Source organism: Oryx dammah, unplaced genomic scaffold (genome assembly GCF_014754425.2).
Source record: "Oryx dammah isolate SB20612 unplaced genomic scaffold, SCBI_Odam_1.1 HiC_scaffold_21, whole genome shotgun sequence".
Lineage (NCBI taxonomy): Eukaryota > Metazoa > Chordata > Mammalia > Artiodactyla > Bovidae > Oryx > Oryx dammah.
In genome coordinates, this window is record NW_024070205.1 from 51,857,778 (window position 1) to 51,881,329 (window position 23,552).

General features: G+C 37.5%; 1 protein-coding gene across 10 annotated transcripts in view; it reads left to right on the plus strand.

Moving 5' to 3' along the window:
- ENAH (ENAH actin regulator) overlaps window positions 1-23,552 on the plus strand; it is a 155,062-nt gene that overhangs the window by 82,713 nt on the left and 48,797 nt on the right. For all 10 annotated transcript variants that reach the window (XM_040263678.1, XM_040263680.1, XM_040263681.1 and 7 more), the window contains exon 3: window positions 5,167-5,344. In XM_040263678.1, coding sequence (XP_040119612.1) covers window positions 5,167-5,344 — 178 coding nt within the window. The remainder of the gene's footprint in view (window positions 1-5,166; window positions 5,345-23,552) is intronic.

The window sequence follows — 23,552 nt, forward strand, 5'->3', positions numbered from 1 at the left end:
TGTGTTCTAGGGGGTGTGCTTAGGTTTTATATAGGTAATAAATTCCTGACGTTGAAGAACAATGCAGTAAAGAATGGGGATGTTACACATGTAAAGAAAGCACAATTAGTTGTTTCAGTTATGATAAATAAATCATTGTGTAGCTAGGGCATAAAAGAATGATCAGTTTGTTGAGAAGATGGGGGAACAGGTTGTGATGACTTCATAGACAAGATAAGCTGATGAGCCATGTCAGAAAGAAGCATAGATGTTTATTGCACGGTTTAATCTGTTATGATCAGGCTAAAAATGGATGGGTGTATGCAAGGTGTAAATCACTAATCTAGATTCAAGCTCCTTGGGTCTGCTGTATTAGAATTTTGAAGAAGTTCATACCCAATAGCATCCTTGGTGAACAGTTATTGTTAAATTAGGGTGTATGTGTCCCTCTTTACTTTTAAAGCTTTTTAAAATTATATAGCATTGTCTATCCTTGATAGAATTGAATGAAATAATTTGTTTAAAATTATTAAAATTTCTATAAATTATTAAAATTTCACAGTTTAAAATTTCTATATTGAAAAAACTGAGCTAATGATTGAGGTACTATAATTTTAATTCTAGTAATATTTTCCTCAACTTTTTCTAATAGTCTGCCACTGAAGAGTTGAAAAAGTAAACATAACTATCTTTTTTGTCTGCCCTTATAACCTATTTGTCAAGCAAGATATAGATTGCCTTAAAATTTGGTTCATAGTATTCTTGTGATATTAAATTCTAGTAGCTTTGGGTTTCTAGTAGCTAAGGATTTGTAACCCTCTCCCACTCTCAATATGTATAGAAAGCAATTGTAAGACGTGACCATATTTTTTAAGTTGTAGTAAAAATAACATAAAATTTACCATTTTAATAAATTTTAAGTGTACGATTCAGTTCAGTTCAGTCACTCAGTCGTGTCCAACTCTTTGCGACCCCATGAACTGCAGTAAGCCAGGCCTCCCTGTCTATCATCAACTCCTGGAGTCCACCCAAACCCTTGTCCATTGTGTCGGTGATGCTATCCAACCATCTCATCCTCTGTCATTCCCTTCTCCTCCTGCCCTCAATCTTTCCCAGCATCAGGGTCTTTTCAGATGAGTCAGCTCTTCGCATCAGGGGGCCAAAGTGTTGGAGTTTCAGCTTCAACATCAGTCCTTCCCATGAACACCCAGGACTGATCTCCTTTAGGATGGACTGGTTGGATCTCCTTGCAGTCCAAGGGCCTCTCAAGAATCTTCTCCAACACCGCAGTTCAAAAGCATCAATTCTTTGGTGCTCAGCTTTCTTTATAGTCCAACTCTCAATCCATACATGACCACTGGAAAAACCATAGCCTTAACTAGATGGACCTTTATTGGCAAAGTAATGTCTCTTCTTTTTAATATGCTGTCTAGGTTGGTCATAACTTTCTTTCCAAGGAGTGAGCATCTTTTAATTTCATTCAGGGACATTAAATACATTCACACTGTAGTGCTGCAACCATCACTACTATTCATCCCTGGACTTTTTCATCCAGACTGAAACTCTGAACCCTTTGAACAATAATTTTCCATTTCCCTCCACCATAATCCCTGACAACCTCCATTCTATGTTGTTTTTGCAAATTTTGTTATTCTAGGTACTTCAAATAATTGGAATCATACAATATTTTTTCCTTTATATCTAGCTTACTTCACTTATCTTTAAGTGGTCATCATATTTTAAAAATAATGTCATGTTTGGATATTGGTGGATGAGGTAATTTAGATAAAGCTTCTCTCTGTGAACCAAAATAATTGGATGAATATTTAAAAGAAAAAAGTCTATTTGGAGAGCTTACATGACAGTGAAGAATTATGGGTCCGTGACTTAAAAGAAGAAGGAATCAGAGAAGTGAGCCTAGCTTGGAACCGGTTTTTACCCAGAAGCACGTATTAGTTTTGAAAGAGGAGCCTGAGTAGCTGAACAGAACTTTTGGCAGACTCCTGGGACTAGTAGAACAAAAATTATAAGTCAGATCTGCTAATGAGGGGAGGTTGTCTTGGTAATCACCCAGGTTGTGATTTGGGACCCAGAAGCCCCATACCCTGGGGAAGAAGTTTGACTCTAAGTAGACTGGGCTTTAGAAGAACTGATACTCAGCCTCTAATCATTTTAATCACTTTTGGATTGAGGTAATTTGAAATTGTTAGTTTCCCTAGCTGCTGGCCAGAAACAAATGTAAATCTTCCCTGAGAAAATATAGCTTCATTTTAGGCCTCAAAATTTCCTTAGAGTTATCCATAGTCAGTATCTGGCATTCAGTCAAAATAAACAGCATACGAGGAAACAAGAGGAACAGTAACAGTAACCTACTGGGAATCCAGTTAATGGGATTATCAGAAACTGACTTAAAATAACTATGCTTAATGTATTCAAGGAAATAAAACTAAATTGAGAATTTCAGTAGAAAAAGAGCTAAATGGAAATATTGGAATTGAAAAATAAAATAGCTGGTATTAGTAATTCAGTGATGAGTTTATAACAAATTAGAGGCTACTGAAAAAAATTAGTAAACTGGAATATAGATCAGAAGGAAATATTCATTCTGAAGCTGTGATGTTTGGAGAGAGAAAATTACGGACATATGAAAAAGTGCTTAAGGGACATAGGAAATACAGTAAAAAAGTGTAAGGTATACCCTTCCCATACTGGCGTCTCAGAAGAGAGGGGGGAACGTGGTAGGAGCAACAATCGAAGACAAAATAGTGAACACAAATTTTCAGAAATGGTGAAAGGATATCACCTTAGAAATGCTGTAAACCATAAGTGGATAAGTACAAAGAAAACCACATGTAAACATACCATGTTAAAATCACTGTATACTAAATTCAAGTTGAAGTTCTTTAGTTTGATCCATGAGCAAAATACAGCTTTAAAAAGCAGTAATAAACTGTCAGCTGACTTCTCAGTAGAAACAGTAAAAGTTAGAAGGCAAAGGATAAAAGAAAATAAATGACCACTTAAATCCCATACCTAATAGTCTTCAGTAATGAAGGTGAAATAAAGATATTATCTTGAGAAATCAAAATGGAGAATTCATTATCAAGAGATCTGCTTTGAATGAAATTCTAAAGGGTGCTCATCAAGATCAGAAATGGTCCCAACAGAAGCTTGGAGAGGACAGAGGAATAAAAAACAACAAAAAAAGGGTAAATATTGGGTAAATCTTGAATGACCATCAACTGTATAAAACTACTAATAATGTTTTATGGGATTTAAAATATAAATGAAATTAAAAATACCTGATAAAAATAGTGTAGACATCTTAGGATGGGCATTGGGGAAAAGGAGTTTTATTGGAGATAAAGTATTGTAAGTCTGTGTATTGTTGAGGTGAAAACAAAAGTATTGGTTCCTAAGTGTCTTTGATAAGTTTAAGACGTCTGTTTCGATCTCTGAGGCAACCACTGAAACAACAGTGAGAACACTGTGTAACTGGCAAGCTCATAGGACAATAGTAAAGAACTCTAAAAGAAGGTATGATAGATTTAGGCCCAGATTTATGTATAACTTGCATTAAGTGTAAATGGATTAAACACTACAGTTAAAAACAGAGACCAGTGAATTGGATAAATAATATGAAATTGACAATAAGTATAAAATTGTAGCTGCACACAAAGGACTGAGAACAGCCAAAGCAATATTGAGCAGCTGCAAAGTAGGAGGACACACTAGTGGCTATCCAGACCTCCTATAAAGTTATAATAAATAAGTCACTGTGATGTTGGCTCAGAGATAGGCATACTGACCAGTAGAACAAAACAGAGCCATTTCGACACTTAGTTTATGAAAAAGGTAAACCTGCAGCAGACCAATAGGTACTGCTGGATCAATTGGACAGCCATATTGGAACAAAAAAGAAAGTTGAACCTTATTTCATGTTGTAGGCATAAATCAATTCCAGTTGAATTGGAGATGTAAATATGGAAGTTAATACAGTAAAGCGTCTATAAATTAACATGGACGAATATTTTTATCACTTTTATCACACATGAGAAGCATTTGTTAAACTGATTTCAAAAAGCATTGACTGTATAAAGGAAAAGATTGTGTTATTAGGACTGAATAAAAGTTAAGAACTTCTGTTCCTCAAAAGATGCCATTAAGAGAGTGAAAAGGCAAGTCACAGAATGGGAGTAGATGTTTGTAACATACAACCAACAGTGGGATCATCCAGAATATATAAAGGACTCTTAATAGATCAATTAAAAAAAAGATGGGCAACTCAGTTAAAAAATGAGCAAGGGATTTAATTTAAGCACGTATTCCTAGAAGATCTCCAGATAGCCATTAAAATACAAAAAAGTGCTACATAGCAATAGTAATAAGGGAAATGCTACCTAGAACCTCAATGATGTAGTATTTATACCCAGCAGAATTGCTGAACTTGAGACTGACGATACCAGTTATAACGATGCACTGTATGTGTGGTTGTGCAAGCCATTGTATACTGCTGTGGAAGTGAAAACTGATGGGACCAATTTGGAAAGCTACGTGGAGTTTTCTGCTGAAATTGAGCATAGTATGGCTTGTGACAGTTCTACTTCTAGGTATATGCCCAACAGAAATGTGTGCAGTAAACCATAATTACATACAATGAATAGATGCTTCTCATAAATAATTTTGAGAGAAGGAGGGCAAATTACAGTATATATTGTGTAACTCCTTAAACATAAAACCTCAAAACCTACAAAACTATTTGTTGATGTTAGAAGTGTGGCTAATACCTTTGGGAGGGGGTTTCTGATGTTAATGTCCTAGTTTTTGATCAGGGTTTGGCTACCTAGGAGCAATCACTAAGATACATGCATATGTTTATATGCTTTCTGATTTTATAAAACTTTAGTAAACATGTTCAAATATATTTAATGAGAGATATAGGTTTTCTTTTGTTTTGCTGATTTACTCTTTTAAGGCCAGAGACTTGTAACGATCAGACAGCCTAACATCTATCAGGCTGTTAACTTCGCAGACTGATTTTACTCCAGATACTGGTTTTAACCATTTTTGCTTTTTTTGCCGAGGTTGGTCAGGGGCAGGTTTGAATGAGCATGTCTAGTAAGGATGTTGACTTTGCTGATTTTGCCAATTATTAGCTTAACTTTATAAAGAATTACTGTCTTTTAGGTTGTGATAAATTGTGCCATTCCTAAAGGATTGAAGTACAATCAAGCTACACAGACCTTCCACCAATGGCGGGATGCTAGACAGGTGTATGGTCTCAACTTTGGCAGCAAAGAAGATGCCAATGTCTTCGCAAGTGCCATGATGCATGCCTTAGAAGTGTTGAATTCACAGGAAACAGGTAGGGTGTCCACGGGTTACCTGTTTCCTTGAACTGAAGTGCTGTGTATATATTAAACCAAGTCTTTTCTGACCAACTTTTAAATCATATATATATGTATTAATATTTGAAGTGATTCTTGAATTTCTTTTGTTTTCTACAAAAATGTGAACTTTTGTTTGTTGATGATGAATATTTACTCTAGAAGGATAATCTTATGAGACTGGTTAGTAGTTAGTAATTTTTCAGTGTTTCATTTGCAGTTTTTTAATTTGTTTATTCTGATCTAGAACCTCAACTTTCATTGCAAGAACATGAGACTCAGAGATAAGCTGTGGACTGAATATGCATATTTGTCATCATCTTATTTTTTATGATCAAACACATGTTTTCTGAAACATGTTTTTTAAGCAACATGTTTTTTAAGCCACTACAGAGCCCATGAATTTCAAGGTCTAGGACTAGGTCCTCTTCCTAGTAGGTACAAATTCCATTGTAAAACTTGTTTAAAGATTTTCAGAGTGCCCTCTGGTGGTATAAGCTGTGAGTTGCATGTCCTCTGACACTGCATGGTGATCAGAAAGGTGTGTAGAAACAATTCACTTAAAAACACACAGGATTTGAAAGTGTGTATATGTCAGAGATAAGCTGGTTTTATTTTGACTTAAAAAATAGGAAAAAATATGCCAGTTTGTAATTATCTCTTTGGGGAGATAGATTTAATAATCAGAAAATTAAGGTTATAATAAAGCAGACATGTATGGTTACTCTTGCTTGCCTTTGTGTATTTAGTAGCAATCTTACTGATATAAGCATGCCATAAATAAAGTTTATTTATATATTTTCTGAGGAAGGACTTATATAGTTACATTAAAATTCAGTATTTTGTTGAAAGTACAGAATTTCAAAACCTGTTATAGATAATTTAAATTTTATTTATACCTTTCCCTATTCTAAAAATGATTGAAGCATCTAGCCTATGTGTTAGTCTATTTCACATGTGAATTTCAGGGCAAGAAGACACTTCGGAATCTTATTAAAACTACCTTATCATACCTACAGGTGGTTTTTCTTTTGAGGAAATTAATGTCTCTATAAATAATTTGTACATAACTCTCATCTATTTTGAGAAAATAAACCACTAGAGCTTCTTCTAGTCTGTCACTCAGTCTAGAAAATAGCACAGAAAAGTCTGCCCGTGTGTACAGACTTGTATGTACATTGTCTAAGTCACTGTACTTTGCTTTCCGGCATCACTATTTTATCAGCATTCTCTTGTAGGTATAGAATTGCTTTTCTGTTACTTAGTTTTACCATAAGGAAGCAACTCTAATTGTTGTTCTTAATATTTTATTGAATAGATCAGCTACATAATAATTGAAGAGAAAACTTTAGAGAGCATGTGTGACAATAACGTCTAGCTTCTCCATGTTTGGAACGATCTAGCATTATTTTTATTTCTGAACTTTCAAAAGCATGTCCACTGTTCCTAAGAAGTGAATGTTACTAATTTAAACTGGTTAACATTATTATTCATCTTATCATCAGTTTTTTTAGCCAGTTGGAAAAGGGTTTTCATCGGTGTATAGTCATATAGTTTGTTTTCAAAATGCAGATGCTAATTAATGATTTTTTTCTTTTGATCTTGATCTTTTGAAATTAATGAGTCTTAATGTGGAGAGACTCAATTACATTGTCTATTGTAAAGTAATAGACATTTCCACATTATAGGAAGTTTAGTAAATGGGAAGATCGCCCATCATCTCATTAGCTATGTAAGCATTTTGTTAAGGCAGAAAAATTGAATAGATTCCTCTTAGATAAGTTTGAAGCTTATTCTCTTCTCTGTCACAGTCTCAACTTAGAATATCATGGGCTGAGGCAGGTGAGAGAGAGTGGTGGAAGAAGCTGGTCCATCCTAGCCATCTCCTTGCATCATGGCCCCAGTCATTGGCAAAGAATTTGGTTCTGTGGCTTTTTCATCAGAGAAGGCAAAAGCACATGAAATGATCTTTATGGTCTGACTTAGAAAATGACTGTTTTCGTACATTAGTATAGGTAAACACTGTCTCCAATTTTTGATAGCAATAATTGGCTTGGCATTGGAGGCATAAGGTGCTTCCCTGGTGGCTCAGCTGGTAAAGAATCTGCCTGCAATGTGGGAGACCTGGGTTCAATCCCTGGGTTGGGAAGATCCCCTGGAGAAGGGAAGGGCTACCCACTCCAGTATTTTGGCCTGGAAAATTCCATGGACTGTATGTATAGTCCATGGGGTTGCAGAGAGTCAGACACGACTGAGCGAGTTTCACTGGAGGCATAAGAGGATTTAGATGCTGTGAATCCTAAGTGTCCTCAGGAAAGGATATAAACTTTTCTGTAGATCCCAGTAGAATTGGTAAGAACTCCACCCCCAGTGTTAATTTTGTGACTCCCTGCTATCCACATAAACAAACATACCCAATAATGTCACCTCTCAACTTGAACACGTTGTCCCCTTCCATAGCTGTTTGCTTTGGATTCATAGCCAGTTGCTTGCTAAAACCATCTATTCTCTGCCTGCCAAAACAAGTTGGTAAAAGGTAACTTGCATGTCCCCTCCCTAAGTAAACAATATACCCTGTAAATCTCTGATCAGAAGCAAAAGAAACAAACTTATTCATAAAGGTAAAGTACCTGTAGCTATTAGTCTGTTTTTACTTGGTGTCTTTCCACTTTTTAAAACCAGTTTTCCATATTGAATGCTTCTGGATTTTCTTTTTATTAGGTTTAATTTATTATTCATTGAATATTTGCTAGTCCTTTTTAGTGGTGTTCAGGCTTTTTAAAGTTATGGTCACCTTTGTACAAAAAAAATCTTTTTCGGATGCTTAGTGCATAAACAGACCAAGCCCCCCTATCCCCCCACCCCCAAACAAAAACAAGAAACCTGCAGAGATTCTCTGATTAATGTGGGAGTTGGGAGCATCTGACCATGGGGACACCCATGTGGTTCCCTCGAGCAGGATTTGGAAATGACTAACTCATCTTTTCTGCCAAAAAAAAAAAAAAAAAAATCACACAATTCTGCCTTCCTCTTTTCTTTGCCTCTCCACGTCTCTAATTCCTCAAACAAAATGCTCAAATTAAGGGAAAAAAACGGCCTTTTCTATAGCTAGTCATGCTGACCTTTACAAGGTGCTCTGTGTGCATGTTTAATATTTCCATTTCTTTTATGAAAGGAGTGGGTGGCAGGAATGTTTTCCTTTATTTTGTTTTTAACTTAGTGTGCAATTATCTAATATACTGGAAAGTACAGAAGGTGCTAAATACAGTGAGTTATATTTGGAATTTAAGAAACAAGTCACATGTTTTAACAGTTTTGAAAAGAAGTTGAATTTAGTGCTTTCTTTTATACCAAAGCTAGTTTATCAGTTTCCTTTGCCTAATAGAAATAAACTCAATTAAGTACATTCAAAGTGTGTTATCCAGCCTGGTATTTTTTATTTCTTTATTGTTTATCAAGTACATTTGTAGCAGTTTTGCAGATAATAGTCATGGATTATATAAAATATAAACTCAGTCTTTTTCGTGATCAGTAGATGTAAACTTCCACAATCTATTTCCTTTTGAAAAGGGTTTAAATCATTTGAAAAGAGATAATTCTTAAAATCCATTTGTAAAAAAGGGAAATCATATTGGTTTTAGGTAAGATTATTCTACTCCTTTTGTTCTGCTGAACCAAAATTAAGCATACCTTTCAAAGAGGAAAACCTTAAAATATTTTACCATTGTCTAAGACTGCTTTTGCTGGATTTTATTTTGTATCTATTGAAAGCAAGAATATAGTCAAAGATAACCTCCTGTTGGAAATTTTCCTTAGAGCTTATAAATATTTATGAAGACTGAGATTCCATTCATTTTTTAATTGGTAATTTGGTCTGATAAACCTTTCATACATGCATTTGTATGAGTTTTATCTCAGCATTTTAAAAATCTTGACATGTTTCAGAATTAACTGGATTTAAAATATCTCAGAAAGTTTCTAGAAATGCTTTTTATATTTATAGTGGCACTTTTATTTTTCAGACATCCAGAATGCCAGTATTCATGGGACCAATATTAAGGTTATGTCACAAAAACCATCAAACATGTTTTGAGCATAGGTCCTGTGCTGGACACTGGAAGTGATGCTAACATGATAAGGCCTATCCTGTGCCTTCTAGGATTTCACAGCAAAATTAGAGTATGGTTTGTGACATGTGAATGAAGTATGCAGAAGAAAATTCTAGGGTAAAGGGAAGTTTTGAAGAGAAGATGATGTTTGAGCTGTCTTTTGAAGAATAAGTAGATGATAGAAGAACATTCTGGACAGGCTTGGAGGTGTGAGAGCCTGGCACAGTTGGGAAACAAAGCAGGGATGTGGTGGGCTTGGGCCGGAGGCTTTCTATCTATCTGGGGGAGGGGGGGTCGCAAGAGATGAGACTGGGAAGGGCCTTGTGTTCCTGCTGGGTGCTGTGCAGTTCAGGATACTGGTCGGTGATGCGGTCTCTGAAGGGTGCTGAATAAATACTTTAGGACAAAAGTGATGGATTGGTAAGCATGTGTTTGTAGGCACGGAGATGAGTTTCAGATGCCGTTGTGATAATACCAGTGAGAGTGGTGAGGCCTGAAATGATACAATATGAGAAGGGAAAGGAGCAGCATGGAGAGGAGGTGACAGACTTTTAGTGCCAACCTTGCCTGTGAAGGCATTGTTTTAGGCCTTCTGCTTACATCCTCATTCAGTCCTTAAAGCAGTTCTGAGGCAGGAATAATAATCTGTTTTTAGGCACCAGCTTTGTGGGCGGTCCTAATTGGGCACATTTATTACTGATAATCTGTATAACAACACTACAGAGTTGCTGGTATTAAGCTTGTTTTAGACATAAGGTTGGGGCTTACAAAAGGTCTCTGGACTGGCCCAAGAGCCCACAGCAAGACAGTGGCATGACTGGCCATTTGTGCCCTGATTTAGTTTTAGTATTCACCTTTTTTCCGCTGTGTGCATGAGATGTAATGGATAGGTCAGGAAGAAGAGGATGCTGTTCTAAGACAGTTACACAGATTGTGTCCTTTTGGGCAGTCAGGGAAAATGGATTCCCAAGGTGATGTTGGATACAGTACTTTGCACTTCTGACTTCCTTAATCAACCGTCTTATCAGAGAAGTAACATTGTGAAACATAGAACTAACTGTAGCTGCTCGTCAGGATTAAATGAGTAAGAGGTTTGGAGGTTGCGTGGGTGGGACATTCTTTTTCTGGGTGCTTCCTTCTCAACTTACCTCTTCACACCCTTCCACATTTATAAATCCACAATCTCTATAAAAACATGAGGTTAGTCTATCAGTACTGCCACCCCCAGTTTCTAATTAAGAAGACTGGTACAGAGAGGTGGGACTTTGCTAAGGTCATATATACCTAGAAAGGGAGGCTCAACTGGGATTGGATTTTACTGACCTTCAGGAGATTTCTTTTTATTACTTTTTTCTGCTTTTCAGCTCAAGATCTTCAAAGCATATTTTAAAAGGCTTTTGAGGGATGTCCATTTAAGCTGAGAAAATCAGAAAGAGAAAAACTTTCATTTACTTTTTGTTTTATGTATTTTGGGGGGGTAAAATTTTATGGTCTTTCATTTTTGATTTAGTGGAAAGAACTTAGGGTTGGAGGTGAAAGACTCCAATTTTGACTCCTCCCCTGGTGGCAGGTTGCTTTCTCTAAAGCTGTTCCCTTCAATGAGGAAACATATAAAGGGATCCTTATAAAAGGATCATGAGAACACCTGTGTTACTGTATCCTAGGGATTAATTGAGGTAAAGAGATTAGTATTTTTAAACTATAGGATGTTATTTTTTAATGCTAATATTAAAAAATACACAGAAAATTCTGTGTGGATTAATTTTCTTAGAGGAATAAAAGTGGTAGACAGACTTTGAAGCTTTTTCCAACCTCTTTGTCTTTACTGCCTGGTAAAGATATACCATGTTATGTTTCCTCATAGAAAATCAATTAATTTATCCATCATTTGATACATACATGGCAGGGGGAAATTAGACTCAAATCTTGCCCTCAAGGATTCTTCTACTCTTGCAGGAGAGATAAGATACAATCTTAATCCAAAAGAGAGAGTTGTCTGTGAGGTACAGATAAAATCCTTTGAGTATGAGGAGGGGCAATTGTTCCACTGGAACAATTGAGGAAAGTATTAACAATGAGATGGATTTTTGAACTGATTTTGAAAGATAGATAAAAGAGGGACAGAAGGGGGAAGGAAAGGCACATCCATCTGTCCCAGGAAGTAGTGTAGGAGTACAAAAGTGGAAAAATGAGCTTGTTTGTAGAACAGAAGTTATTTGATTGGCCTGATAGGGAATAAAGTCAGAAAGATAGGTCTGACCAAGAAGGGCTTTTGAGAGCTGTGGGTGATAAAGATTGAGTGTACGTTTTTGAGCAAATGGAATGAAGTGAACAAAGCTATACTTCAGAAGGCCAGCAGTGGTTTGAAAAGGGAGCTGCTGGAAACTGAGACAAGCCTTAAGTTACTGAGTAAGGGCAGAAATAGTAGGCGTAGAGGAGAAAATTCGAGTAGGAGAGGGATCACGGTGATGGAATCAGGTGAGTTTAAATAGGAAATCAATATTGTATGAGAACTTCCTCCCCTTACACAACTTTTCCTTTCACAAAAGAATTCTGGCTGCAGATTTTCACATGAAAGCAATAGAAATCTCTGGGAGAGTATCATATCTGTTTGCCGATAGTGTGGTACCTACAATAATGTCTACTTATGAAAAAAGGCAGTAGTTTGGGAGAAAGAGGTGAAAAATGAAAATGCTGTTCAGCATGAGTTTGAAGTTTTACTGTGAACCGGAGTCCAAGTTTTAGAAAGAATGGTACATGCACACAGATTTGTCTTTAAATAGCTTTTAGAGAGCAAATATGTTAAGCCCACAGTTTAGTAATTTATTAACAGAGTTCGCATCCATGTTATATATGAATGTCCTTTTCTTAGGGAGATAATTCTGTTTGAGTTAGAACAATGGTTTTCAACTTGTTACAGAACTAATACAAAACAACTGATACACTTTTGAGATAATTTTCGAAGTTTTGGAAAGCTAAATAAACAATGTACATCATACATTCCAGTGATAGGATTATACCTCCTAAATCAGATATTAAACTTCTTTGTTGGGGACTAAAATTTGCCAGCTCTTTGTAGGGATGCTTATCTGAAACCAATCAGAAGTCCTAATTAGCTGTTGCTGACACTTTGAAGAATTTCTGGATCTTGTGATTGTGCTACGATGCTGATAAGCAATGTTAAATAGTCCCAGTACCTGAATTGAGGTCAACCAATTATGTATCTTTGCTTAATTAAGAAAGAACAAAGATTAATGATAAATACAGTTCCTTTGGACAAGCTCACTGTAAGTATCGAGTCCAACGGGGTTAGCTAAAATAATAAAAGGGTTTCTAGCTGTTGAAAATGTTAAGAACTACTGAGTTAGGCGTCTGATTCATATGCCCAACCTTTCTCAGCCAGGGTTACCTGAGAGGGTTAAGTGCTTACGCAAAATGACTATTATGTTATAACATATGAATTATTATCCTTATAATAAAAGAATTCTAAAATATTTATTTCTGTGACTTTTAAGTTCCTGATCATTAGCTTTTTGGGAAAACTGCTTTGTCTTGACTGTAACTTGAGTCTAATACTGTGTTTTTCTTAAGCACAGCTTCAGTCTTGTATTGTAGAATTGATTAAATAACTAAAACAGACAAGATTTTTCTGATGAATCTGTGTTTCATAATTAAGAAGGTTATTTTAGCCTGAAGTTTGTTGTCAGACAGATACTGTATTCTCTCTCATTTTTATTTCTATGCTTCTTTGTCAGTTGGACCTTTTATTAATGTATCTGATACAGGTCTAACTGGTGACTTCAGTTCTTTAGGCTCACTTTACAATAAACTTGAAGTTTAATTAATGGGGCTGTGGCAAACTGAGGATGTCATCCATGATTGTTTACTCAGTTATTTTTGTGATTATTTTCCTGCATGAGAATAGTTATTTGTATACAGTTACTTTACTTGTCTTCTTGGATTGTAATCATTATTTGTTGCCCATAGGTTGGAGAAGCATTTGCTGGATGTTAGACAGTTGAAAGTTCTGATACCTTTTGGTCGGACGTTTTCATATTTAACTATGGATGTAAGAGATAGAGAGAAGCTTTGATAGAATAGAATCTGTCTTGTTGTCCACTGATGTGAAGACTCAAATCGCAGGAACCACTTCTGCTCTTGGTGAGACCAGTTACAACACATAGTCGCAGCCAAACCTGTTCACAACTTTTACAGTTTAGTGTTTTTCCAATTGAAGTATAATTGATTTACAATATTGTACTAGTTTCAGGATCACAGCTTAATTTTGGACATACTTTGATTAGTGTGTAGGTGATAGTGTATGCTCTGTTGAGTTGTCCATGTTTGTATTCAGCAGAGAGCGTGTACGCGTTGGTGCAGTGCCTCTGAGTTAATACTGGGCATTCCTGTTGGTATGGTTTAGACAGGATAGCAAAATTCTAATTAATTCTAGTTAATCTTATGAAGATGGTATTAAATGGTGATCTCTTTAACGTCTGCTATACATATATAATGGAGAAGGAAATGGCAACCCACTCCAGTATTCTTGCCTGGAGAATCCCATGGACAGAGGAGCCTGGAGGGCTATAGTCCATGGGGTCGCAAGAGTCAGACACGACTTAGCGACTAAACCACCACCACCACCACCGCCACCATACATATAGAAACAGAGTCACAATATTACATATATATAGACAACATATCATTATATATGTAATATGTGATATTATTTCATTAACCCATTAAAAATTCCTAAGAGGTAGATGGTCTCAATATAAAAGAGGAAAAACCACAATGAACTGAATTCTTGTACTCCAGATAAGGTACTACCTTAGTGATACTAGAGAAACAAAAATGAATGACTCACAATTGTTGACCTTAAGAGGCTATTGGGTAGAGAAGATAAGCCATGGTCAGAAATACCTGCAAGATGGCGTGAGTACCGTGAATGGTACAGAGTGGTGATTAGGAAGTGGAATAGGCAACTGCAGCATGCTACTCACGTAAGGATACCAGAAATAACTCCTGTGAAGTAGACCTGCTATTTCTGTAAGCTTTTGCAGTTTCTGAGATGATTCACCTGAGGAAACAAGTGGCTTCTGTTTTCTGGAAATTTTCAGTGATAATTTGGCTGTGAAAGTGCCATTCCTATAAGAAGAAATGCATCTTTATTAAGGAATTTCCTATGCAAATACTGTCCTGATCTTTATCATGATAATACTGTACTAAACACAAAGAATTACTTGACCTTGTTCAGACTTAAACTCGCACTGGTCTCCGTGGATTTAACATTTTTCTTAAGTCACAGAACCATACACCCCCAGTTTGAAGGTACTGACTGGATGACTGATGTCAGTTCCTGGAAACAGGTCTTTAGTGTCTTCTGCAGATAATAGTAGGGAATGACCGTAGGAGGTAGATTGGATTTTTGTGTATACCAAATGGCCTTGCAGTGGCTTTTCATTGCTCTTAAAGCAGAATTCAGGCTTAACAGGAATCCAGATTCCATCATGAACTGGCCCCTCTTGACTCTGCATTAACTAAACATGCTCCCTGGTTCAGATCCTTGCACCTTGTATTCCTTCTTTCACCATGGTGAGTGTTTTCAATAACTTTTTTTTTTTTGGTGATTTATATGTTTATTACTTAAACCAGTCTTTCCCAGTGGGCTGAAAATTGCGCAGGGGAAAGGATTTTGTTGTCAAAAACACTTTACAATGATTTGTATAAATAAATTTGGAGATAGTCCTAATACAGTGACAGTTACTGGCAGATTTTATTTGCATATAAAGATCAAATTATTCAAAGTGTCTTCTGCTGAAGGCCAAAAGATACATGCATTCATACATTTTTAAACATAGCCTACAATCTTATTAATCTGGACTAAGATATGATATATAAACATCTCTCAAGTATATTTAATACAGTAGTAGTAATTTATAGTATTTTTACATGAGTAGATGTTTGAGTCTCTAGAGTTTTGTTCTTAGGAAGCTAGAACTGTTTTTCTGCTCCAAAGGGTTGCTGTTCTTCTGGGGAAATCAGCTTGAATTTATATCTTTCCCTTCTTAAGGAGGTACTTTTGCCTCAGTTTGGGTAGTTCAGTTTTATTCTCAAGTTATTATAACCCAGGCAAGAGCTGGGTTTTCAGGACTCTGGTATTTCCACATTGTCAGTTAGTCCAGCAGTTATTTCTCTGGCAGTATTTACTCTTATATTCATTAAAGCATAAATTAGAACATGTATCATTTAAAAAACTTCTCATGAGTATTTCTTATGTATTTCATCTTCCTGTGAATAGTGATGGTGTGGTCCCTGCAGCCAGCTTGTGGAGTCTTGACTTGCTAAAAAACAAATTCAGCATGAAGTTGTTGCCAGAGGAGATTCAGCCAGATTGCCTATCTAAAGCTACCTCCCTGTTTCCTACAGTTGCCCCTCCCTTTAATAGTTCTCCTGTGCCATGCCTTCTGATGATTCTTGGTCATGAAGCTTGTAAAAATAACTTGCCTTCACCTGAATGTCTTCACACTGGGTTTTTCCTTGCTTTTTAAAGAGTTGATTTTCTTTTTTCCAGAAACTTGAGGGGTCCCAACCTTATAATCTGTTAAAAACTTTAGATATATATTTCCAGGGTATTCAGGGATTTCTTTATATTATACTGAACAAGGCTTTATAGGACTCCCCACTTACCCATCCACATAAAGATTGTTTTTCAGTTGAAGACAGTTTTCTTTCCCTGACTTTTGTTTAAATATTTCTGCTGCTACTGCTGCCAAGTCGCTTCAGTCGTGTCCGACTCTGTGCGACCCCATAGACGGCGGCCCACTAGGCTCCTCTGTCTCTGGGATTCTCCAGGCAAGAACACTGGAGTTGCCATTTCCTTCTCCAATGCATGAAAGTGAAAAGCGAGAGTGAAGTCGCTCAGTCATGCCTGGCTCTTAGCGACCTCATGGACTGCAGCCTACCAGGCTCCTCCGTCCATGGGATTTTCCAGGCAAGAGTACTGGAGTGGGGTGCCATTAAATATTTCTGGTGTTGTGTAAATCTCCTGCTTCTTTATTATAAAGTTATATACAGATTCATTCATTCTCATACTTGTTCTCTCCCATTTACATTGTTTAGATGGATTCCTGTATGTAAAGGTACTTCTAACATAGTAGGCCTTCAGTGAGTTTTGGTTAAATTACATTGATTTGGTAAAACTCCTGTTTAGTTAAACAGGTTTATCAGTCACCTGTGTGTGTGTGCTCAGTCACTCAGTCATGTCCAACTCCTTGTGACCCCGTGATCCGTAGCCCGCCAGGCCCCTCTGTCCATAGAATTTTTCAGGCAAGAATAGTGTGGTGGTTTGCCCTCCTTGAGGGGATCTTCCCTACCCAGGGACTGAACCTCTGTCTCCTGCATTGCCAGGTGGATTCTTTACCATTGCACCACCTGGAAATCCCCTACTGACCACCTGCAGTGTGCTGAACACCATGCAGGTGCTGGTGATTGGGAAGATGACTATTACCTTTGAGCATCTTGAGGGCTAGTGAGGCACACAGCTGACTCTAGTACATGATTTAAAGGAATAATTCATCAGTCCCACAGTGAACTGTAAAGACCTTAAGTGGGGCCCGTTTTGGTGTTTCATAGTGTGTTTCCTTCTGGGCTGTGGCTGGTATGGAAGTTTTCTTTTTCCCTTCCCCCTGTTTTATTTTTAAATAACAGTGTATTGGTGCTCTTTTGTATAATAGTTCATTTTTAGAGAATGAATAGTAGTAAAAGACTAAGATTTAGTGAAGAATGTCTGATGAAGAAAATAAAAACTGTAGGCCTACAGGTTGAATTAAAATAAGAATGTCATTTAAAGTATGATAATAAGTTTTGTATACAGTTTTTCCAGAAAAAGAAGTTCTTTATCGAGTAACATCTATGGGTTCTTAGACTGGGAATGTGGCACACCTAATTTAAAGCTTCCTAAATTTTTTCATAAGTTTGACAGCGTAGGTGTTGGCTTTTTTCATTTTCTTTGTTTGTCTCAGTACACTGATGTTTTGTCTAGATAACATACCCTCATGCTTGAATTGTCGTATCTAATTTAGGCCTACTAATTATGAGATATTATCTTTTTTAAAGAGTAGTGAAATAAAGATACATATTGTTATGACTATAATTACATTTCAGAGACTGAAGTTAATGATGTTTAGTTTGTAGAATATGTTTTTATGTCCTTACTGACAGCCCACACCAATAACTTTTATATGTAATTCTGTTTCATAAACCCCATGTCAGGTTAACAAAGCCAGTTTATTTTATTATATATTGAACAAAATTACTCTTTCAATAAAATTTTACTTAATTTTGAGTTTCAAAAAGTAAATGTGGACATCTTTGTCATTTAAGCGTCAGCTTTCCTGAGTTTAGATAGAAGTTGCTTCTTGGTTTCACTGATGAAGTGTCATGAATTATTGTGCAGAGAAAATGAGAAGGGACGGGCAGCCAGAGAGAAGGAGATAACTGTTCTGGCTTAACTAGGACAGGCCTGGTTTTGTATGAACCATCCTGAATGGGTACTGAATGGGTATGTATTCAAGAGTCATGGCCTAACAAATGCCTTTGACTGTTTATTCCTCCTGAAGGACAAGCTGATGGCAGGGGAATCTTCCCAGGCCAGCTCAAGCGTTTGGGAAGGATACCCAAGTGCTGGCTCTGCAGTCCTTCCAGACACCTGGGGTCACGCTGGTATTGTTAATCAAGTTACTTCCCTCATTGTGTACATCCAGTTCTCGCGTCAGAACCTAGAGCCAGATAGAGCTCCACTGATGGCAACTGCTCTTGGCAAAGAGCTCAAATTTCCAGCACAGCATTTTGCTCTGATTTTTTTTTAATCAAGAAGTTACATGCTTATTATAAAGTTTAAGCAGTATGGAAGGGCATAAAGAAGAAAGCAAAAATACCTAAAATCTTACCACCCCGAGGTAATCACCTTTAATATTATCCATAATAGAAAAGTAATAGGCATTGAGATACTTTTCAACTTTATCTTTCAATTCCAAGAACACAAGCATGACATGGCACTTTGCTTCCTCCCCCATTAACAGCTTTATTGAACTTTACTTTATATATCATACAGTTTACCCATTTAAAGTGTACAATTCAGTGATTTTTAGTATACTCGTAGAAGTGTACAACTATCGCCATCATCCGTCTTAGAGCAGTTTCATCACACCATTAAGCATTATCACCATCCTTAACCCCCCGCTCCCCAGGTGGCGTGGTAAAGAATCCACCTGCCAACCCACTGCCATATTCTTGCTCGGGAAATCCTACGGACAGAACAGCCTGTGTAGCCCATGGGGTCACAAAGAGTTAGACGTGACTGAGCAACTGAGCGTGCACACGCCCTTACCTCCCCCCATTCCTTCATCCCTCCCAGCTCCTGGCAACCACTGACCTGTTTTCTGTCTCTATATTTGCCTGTTCTGTACACTTCATATAAATGGACTCATACAACGTGTGATCTTTTGTGACTGGCTTGTTAGCAGGGTTTTTTTCACAGTTCGTCTCTTGTGTAGCATGTGTCACGCGCGGCAGTTTGAAAAGTAAACCATTAGTACGTATTCATGGCTCTAGGCATACTTTCTAAGCCTTAACAGCTGAGTTTCTCATTTTAGCAATTTATTTTCATCTGTTAAAGTTGTATACAGTGAAAGTAATGATTACTGCTGAACATTTTTAAAATAAATAGGTTATAACCAAAGCAGAAAGGCTTCCTCATATTTTTTATAAAACCCAACATTTTAAAATGTGGTAAATTGTGTAAAGTAGAATCATGTAGTGGTTTTCTGTGTCAGATTGATTGCATATAGAGAAGAATGCTGGACCATTTGTGAAATCTCTTAGGTTTTATTTTCTTGGCTCCCAGGCTCCTTGGGGGGCGGGGTTTTCTTGCCCAGCATTGTCCTGCCTTCACTTTTACCCCCATATCCAAGAGCATTAGCTTAGAAACTTCATACTTTTTTTTTTTTTGAACTTCATACTTTTTTGATTCTCTTCTGTTACAAAAGTAGGGAAGAACAGACATGGTCTTTGAAAACTTCTGTGTTACACTTTTAGAGTGAAAACAGTTTTCTTAGTTAAAAGAATTTCACCTCTTTACTTAAGGATGAGGGAACGAAATTGTATGAATTTCCTTAAGAATGACTTGACGTGTTCTCATATTATTAGATGCTGCCTCTCATCCCCAGATGAGCCTGGCACATGGAATTGGGTCCCTTTGTACATACATCCGTCCTCCCTCTTCTCCCTCCCACTTTGCCTAATATTAATGTTGCCTAAAACTTTTAAGTCTAGGCAGATTCTTCACATTTCTTAGAAAATTTAGTATTACCCAATTTTATATTTATATTTATTATCTCCTCTCAAATTTTTGAAGTGAATAATCTTTAAAAACATAGGTAATTAATAAAACTTGAAACAGGAAATAAGAGGGAGGGAAATAAAGGAGGGAGAAATAATTCTTTTAGTTGTCTGGGGACTAATAGTAACTCCTAGTGTTGACTATCAGAAAATTCTGATTTTCAAAAAGGGAGCCTACTGGTTGACCAAGAAGATCACAGACGGAAGACGTCCACATAGGAGGGGCGTACAGCTCGTTTGAGAATTTAAAAGGCCAGTGTACCCGGAGTGTAGAGAGAAACAGAGTATGAGGTGGATGAGTTAGGGCACAGTTACGTCATGGGGAGAAAGCACTGGATTTTGGTGGTAATCTTTAGATCAGTGGAAAGCTATTGAAGAGATTTGACTAAGGGAGACGATTTGATCTGGTTTAGTTACTAAGTATTCCTGGTTTCTGTTGGAGGAGAGAGGTATGACAATCAGGACGAACAGATTAATTAGGTGATGCCATGTATAGTCTAGTGATAGTGACGGTGTTAGTCGCTTCTGTCATGTCTGACTCTCTGCCACCCTGGGAACTGTAGCCCATCAGGCTCCTCTGGCCATGGAATTCTCAAGGCAAGCATACTGAATTGGGTTGCCATTCCCTTCTCCAGGGGGTCTTCCCGACCCAAGGATCGAACCTGAGTCTCCCACCTTGCAGGCAGAGTCTTTACCTTTTAAGCCACAAGGGAAGCCCCATGTAAAATAGTGTAGGCTGGTGTACTTTATGTCCCTAAATGCATATGTATTTATAGTTTATGTTTAGTACTGACATGTTGAATACATTATAAAATGTGAAATTATAGAAATGTAAAAAGAATGAGGAAAAATGAACAGAAGCAGAAGTACTACTATTTTCTTTCCCATCCCAGGGTGTGATCAGTATTCTGGGATATGAACCGCACTTTGCAAACCAAAAGATCCTGAATCAAAACAAGACGTCATGGAACACGAACAGTGACAGTGGGGATGGTTTGGAGAGAGAAATGCAGAGATTGTATTCATAGGACTTGGAAATAGGTTAAATACTAGTAACAGAGGGAAAGGAATTCCCAGGTAAAGAATCCACCTGCCAGTGCAAGAGCCACAGGAGACTTGGGTTTACTCTCTGGGTTGGGAAGATTCCCCTGGAGGAGGAAATGGTAACCCACTCCAGTGTTCTTGCTGGAATAATCCCAGCCTGGAGGGCTCCTTCCATGGGGTCACGAAGAGTAGGACACCACTGAGCACACAATAGAAAAAAGAGGTGAAGAGAGCCCTGGTTTGCGTACCTGAGTAGATTAGAGAGTTAACCAGATGCTGTAGTAATGAGCTAATCATCTTTGTTAAAGCTTTCTGCCTGAACGTGCTGCTTACTCTGAGCATATTCTTACTAATTTCTTAGGAAGGAAGGACAGGGGTGGCGTGGGGGTTGGGGGGATGGAGGTGGTAAGGTTATTGATGGACAGGTCTTGATCTATGCTCAGGAGGAAGAAGCAGAGAAATGAATGTTGGACATGAGTTACTCTCGCCTTTGGAAGTGTCATATAGACCCTGCAGCTTGACTCTTCAGTTTCTTTAGCTGGAGGCAGTCACTCATTCCACATCCAAAGGGCTTACAAAACGGGTGTCGGAATGATGCTGTTGCCAAAGCCTAATCAATTATCAGCAATTTATCAACTGTGAGTAGTCATCTTCATGCTTGCTTAGAAAGAAATAAAATGTATTTGAGGCCCTAATTTAGGGGAGAACTAAAGAAATGAAGAGGGGTGGGGAAACTCAGTCATACAAACAGTTTTGCCTAAGACTCAGTAATTTAGAAAAAGAGAGTGGTGGTATTTTTTTCACTTGTGACTATAGACATGTGATGTTTCATTTTCTGAGATATGTAAGATTTTCCTGTGTTAAAAACTACATGTATTTTAAAACAATTTGAAATTCTTTTGAAAATGTTTTAAAATACCACTTTAAAAATACCACACTTTGAGTAAAATTTACTATTTGTAAGTCTTGTGTCGTTTAGCATAGTGCCTTGCAGATAGAGTACTTTTTTCGTCCCATTTCTATTGAGGTATAATTGACAAAATTGTAAGATGTTTACAGTGTACATCACGACGATTTGATACATGTATAAGTTGTGAAAGGATTTCTTCCATCTGGTTAGTGCAGCTATTGCATATTTATCTTTTTTGTTTGGTTGATTGGTGGTTTTGTTAAGAACATTTATGTTCTTTTCTCAGAAAATTTCAGTTATACAGTACAGTGTTATCAACTGTGTTTTACATTAGATCTTCAGCCTTTATTCATTTTATAGTTAAGAATGTGTACCCTTTTACCAGCCTATTATCTATCCACCCCACTCTCCAGCCCCTGGCAATCACTCTTCTACTCTGTTTCTGTGAATTTAGCTTTTTTAGGTTCCACATCCAGGTGATTCCATGCAGTCTTTTCTTTGTCCAGCTTATCGCAGTTAGCATAATACCTTCAAGATCCATCCACATTGCTGCTAATAATAGGATTTCCTTTTTTCTATGGCTGAATAGTATTGCAGTGTGTGTATATTAATATACATAGTGCATCTTCTTTATCCATTCATCTGTTAATGAACACCTAGGTTGTTTTGTACCTCAAGTTTTGTGACTTGCTGCACTGAACATGGGAATGCAGATTATTTCTTCAGTTTCCTGTGTTCAGTTCCTTTGGGAATATACTGAGAAGTGGGATTTCTGGGTTATATGGTAGTTCTGTTGTTAATTTTGGGGGAAATTTTAATATTGCTTTCCATAGTGGCTGCCCCAGTTTATATTTCACAGTACCTACTTTTTGAAGACAGGCAACCATACCACACTGCAGTGTCTTCCTCCATTCTATTCTAGATGTATTAGAACAAACACAAGCACATTTGCTTTCAATCAGTTCAGTTCAGTCGCTCAGTCGTGTCCGACTCCTTGTGACTCCGTGGACTGCAGCACGCCAGGCTTCCCTGTCCATCACCAACTCCCGGAGCTTACTCAAACTCATGTCCATTGAGTCAGTGATGCCATCCAACCATCTCATCCTCTGTCATCCCCTTCTCCTCCCACCTTCAATCTTTCCCAGCATCAGGGTCTTTTTCCAGTGAGTCGGTTCTTCCCATCAGGTGGCCAAAGTATTGGAGTTTCGGCTTCAGCATCAGTCCTTCCAATGAACACCCAGGACTGATCTCCTTTAGGATGGACTGGTTGGATCTCCTTGCAGTCCAAGGAACTCTCAAGAGTCTTCTCCAACACCACAGTTCAAAAGCATCAATTCTTCGGCGCTCAGCTTTCTTTATAGTCCAACTCTCACATCCATACATGACCACTGGAAAAACCATAGCCTTGACCAGACGGACCTTTGTTGGCAGAGTGAGGTCTCTGCTTTTTAACATGCTTTCCTGCCCTCTCACAACTGCTGACAGTAGCTCTTTGCAGTCATGAGGATGATAACCTGGGGCTCTCATGGGAGCCACTGCTAATTTGGATGCTGGTGCTGTGCTTACTCAACAGACCATCTTTCCAGAGAGCACAAACCAAACGAAAACCACCTCTAAGCAAACATTTCATCATTTAATCCTCAGAAAAAATGCTGAGATGGGTAGTATCCTCATTACAAATTACTTTGAGATTAATTGCTGTGACAGTGGAAACCTCTAAGG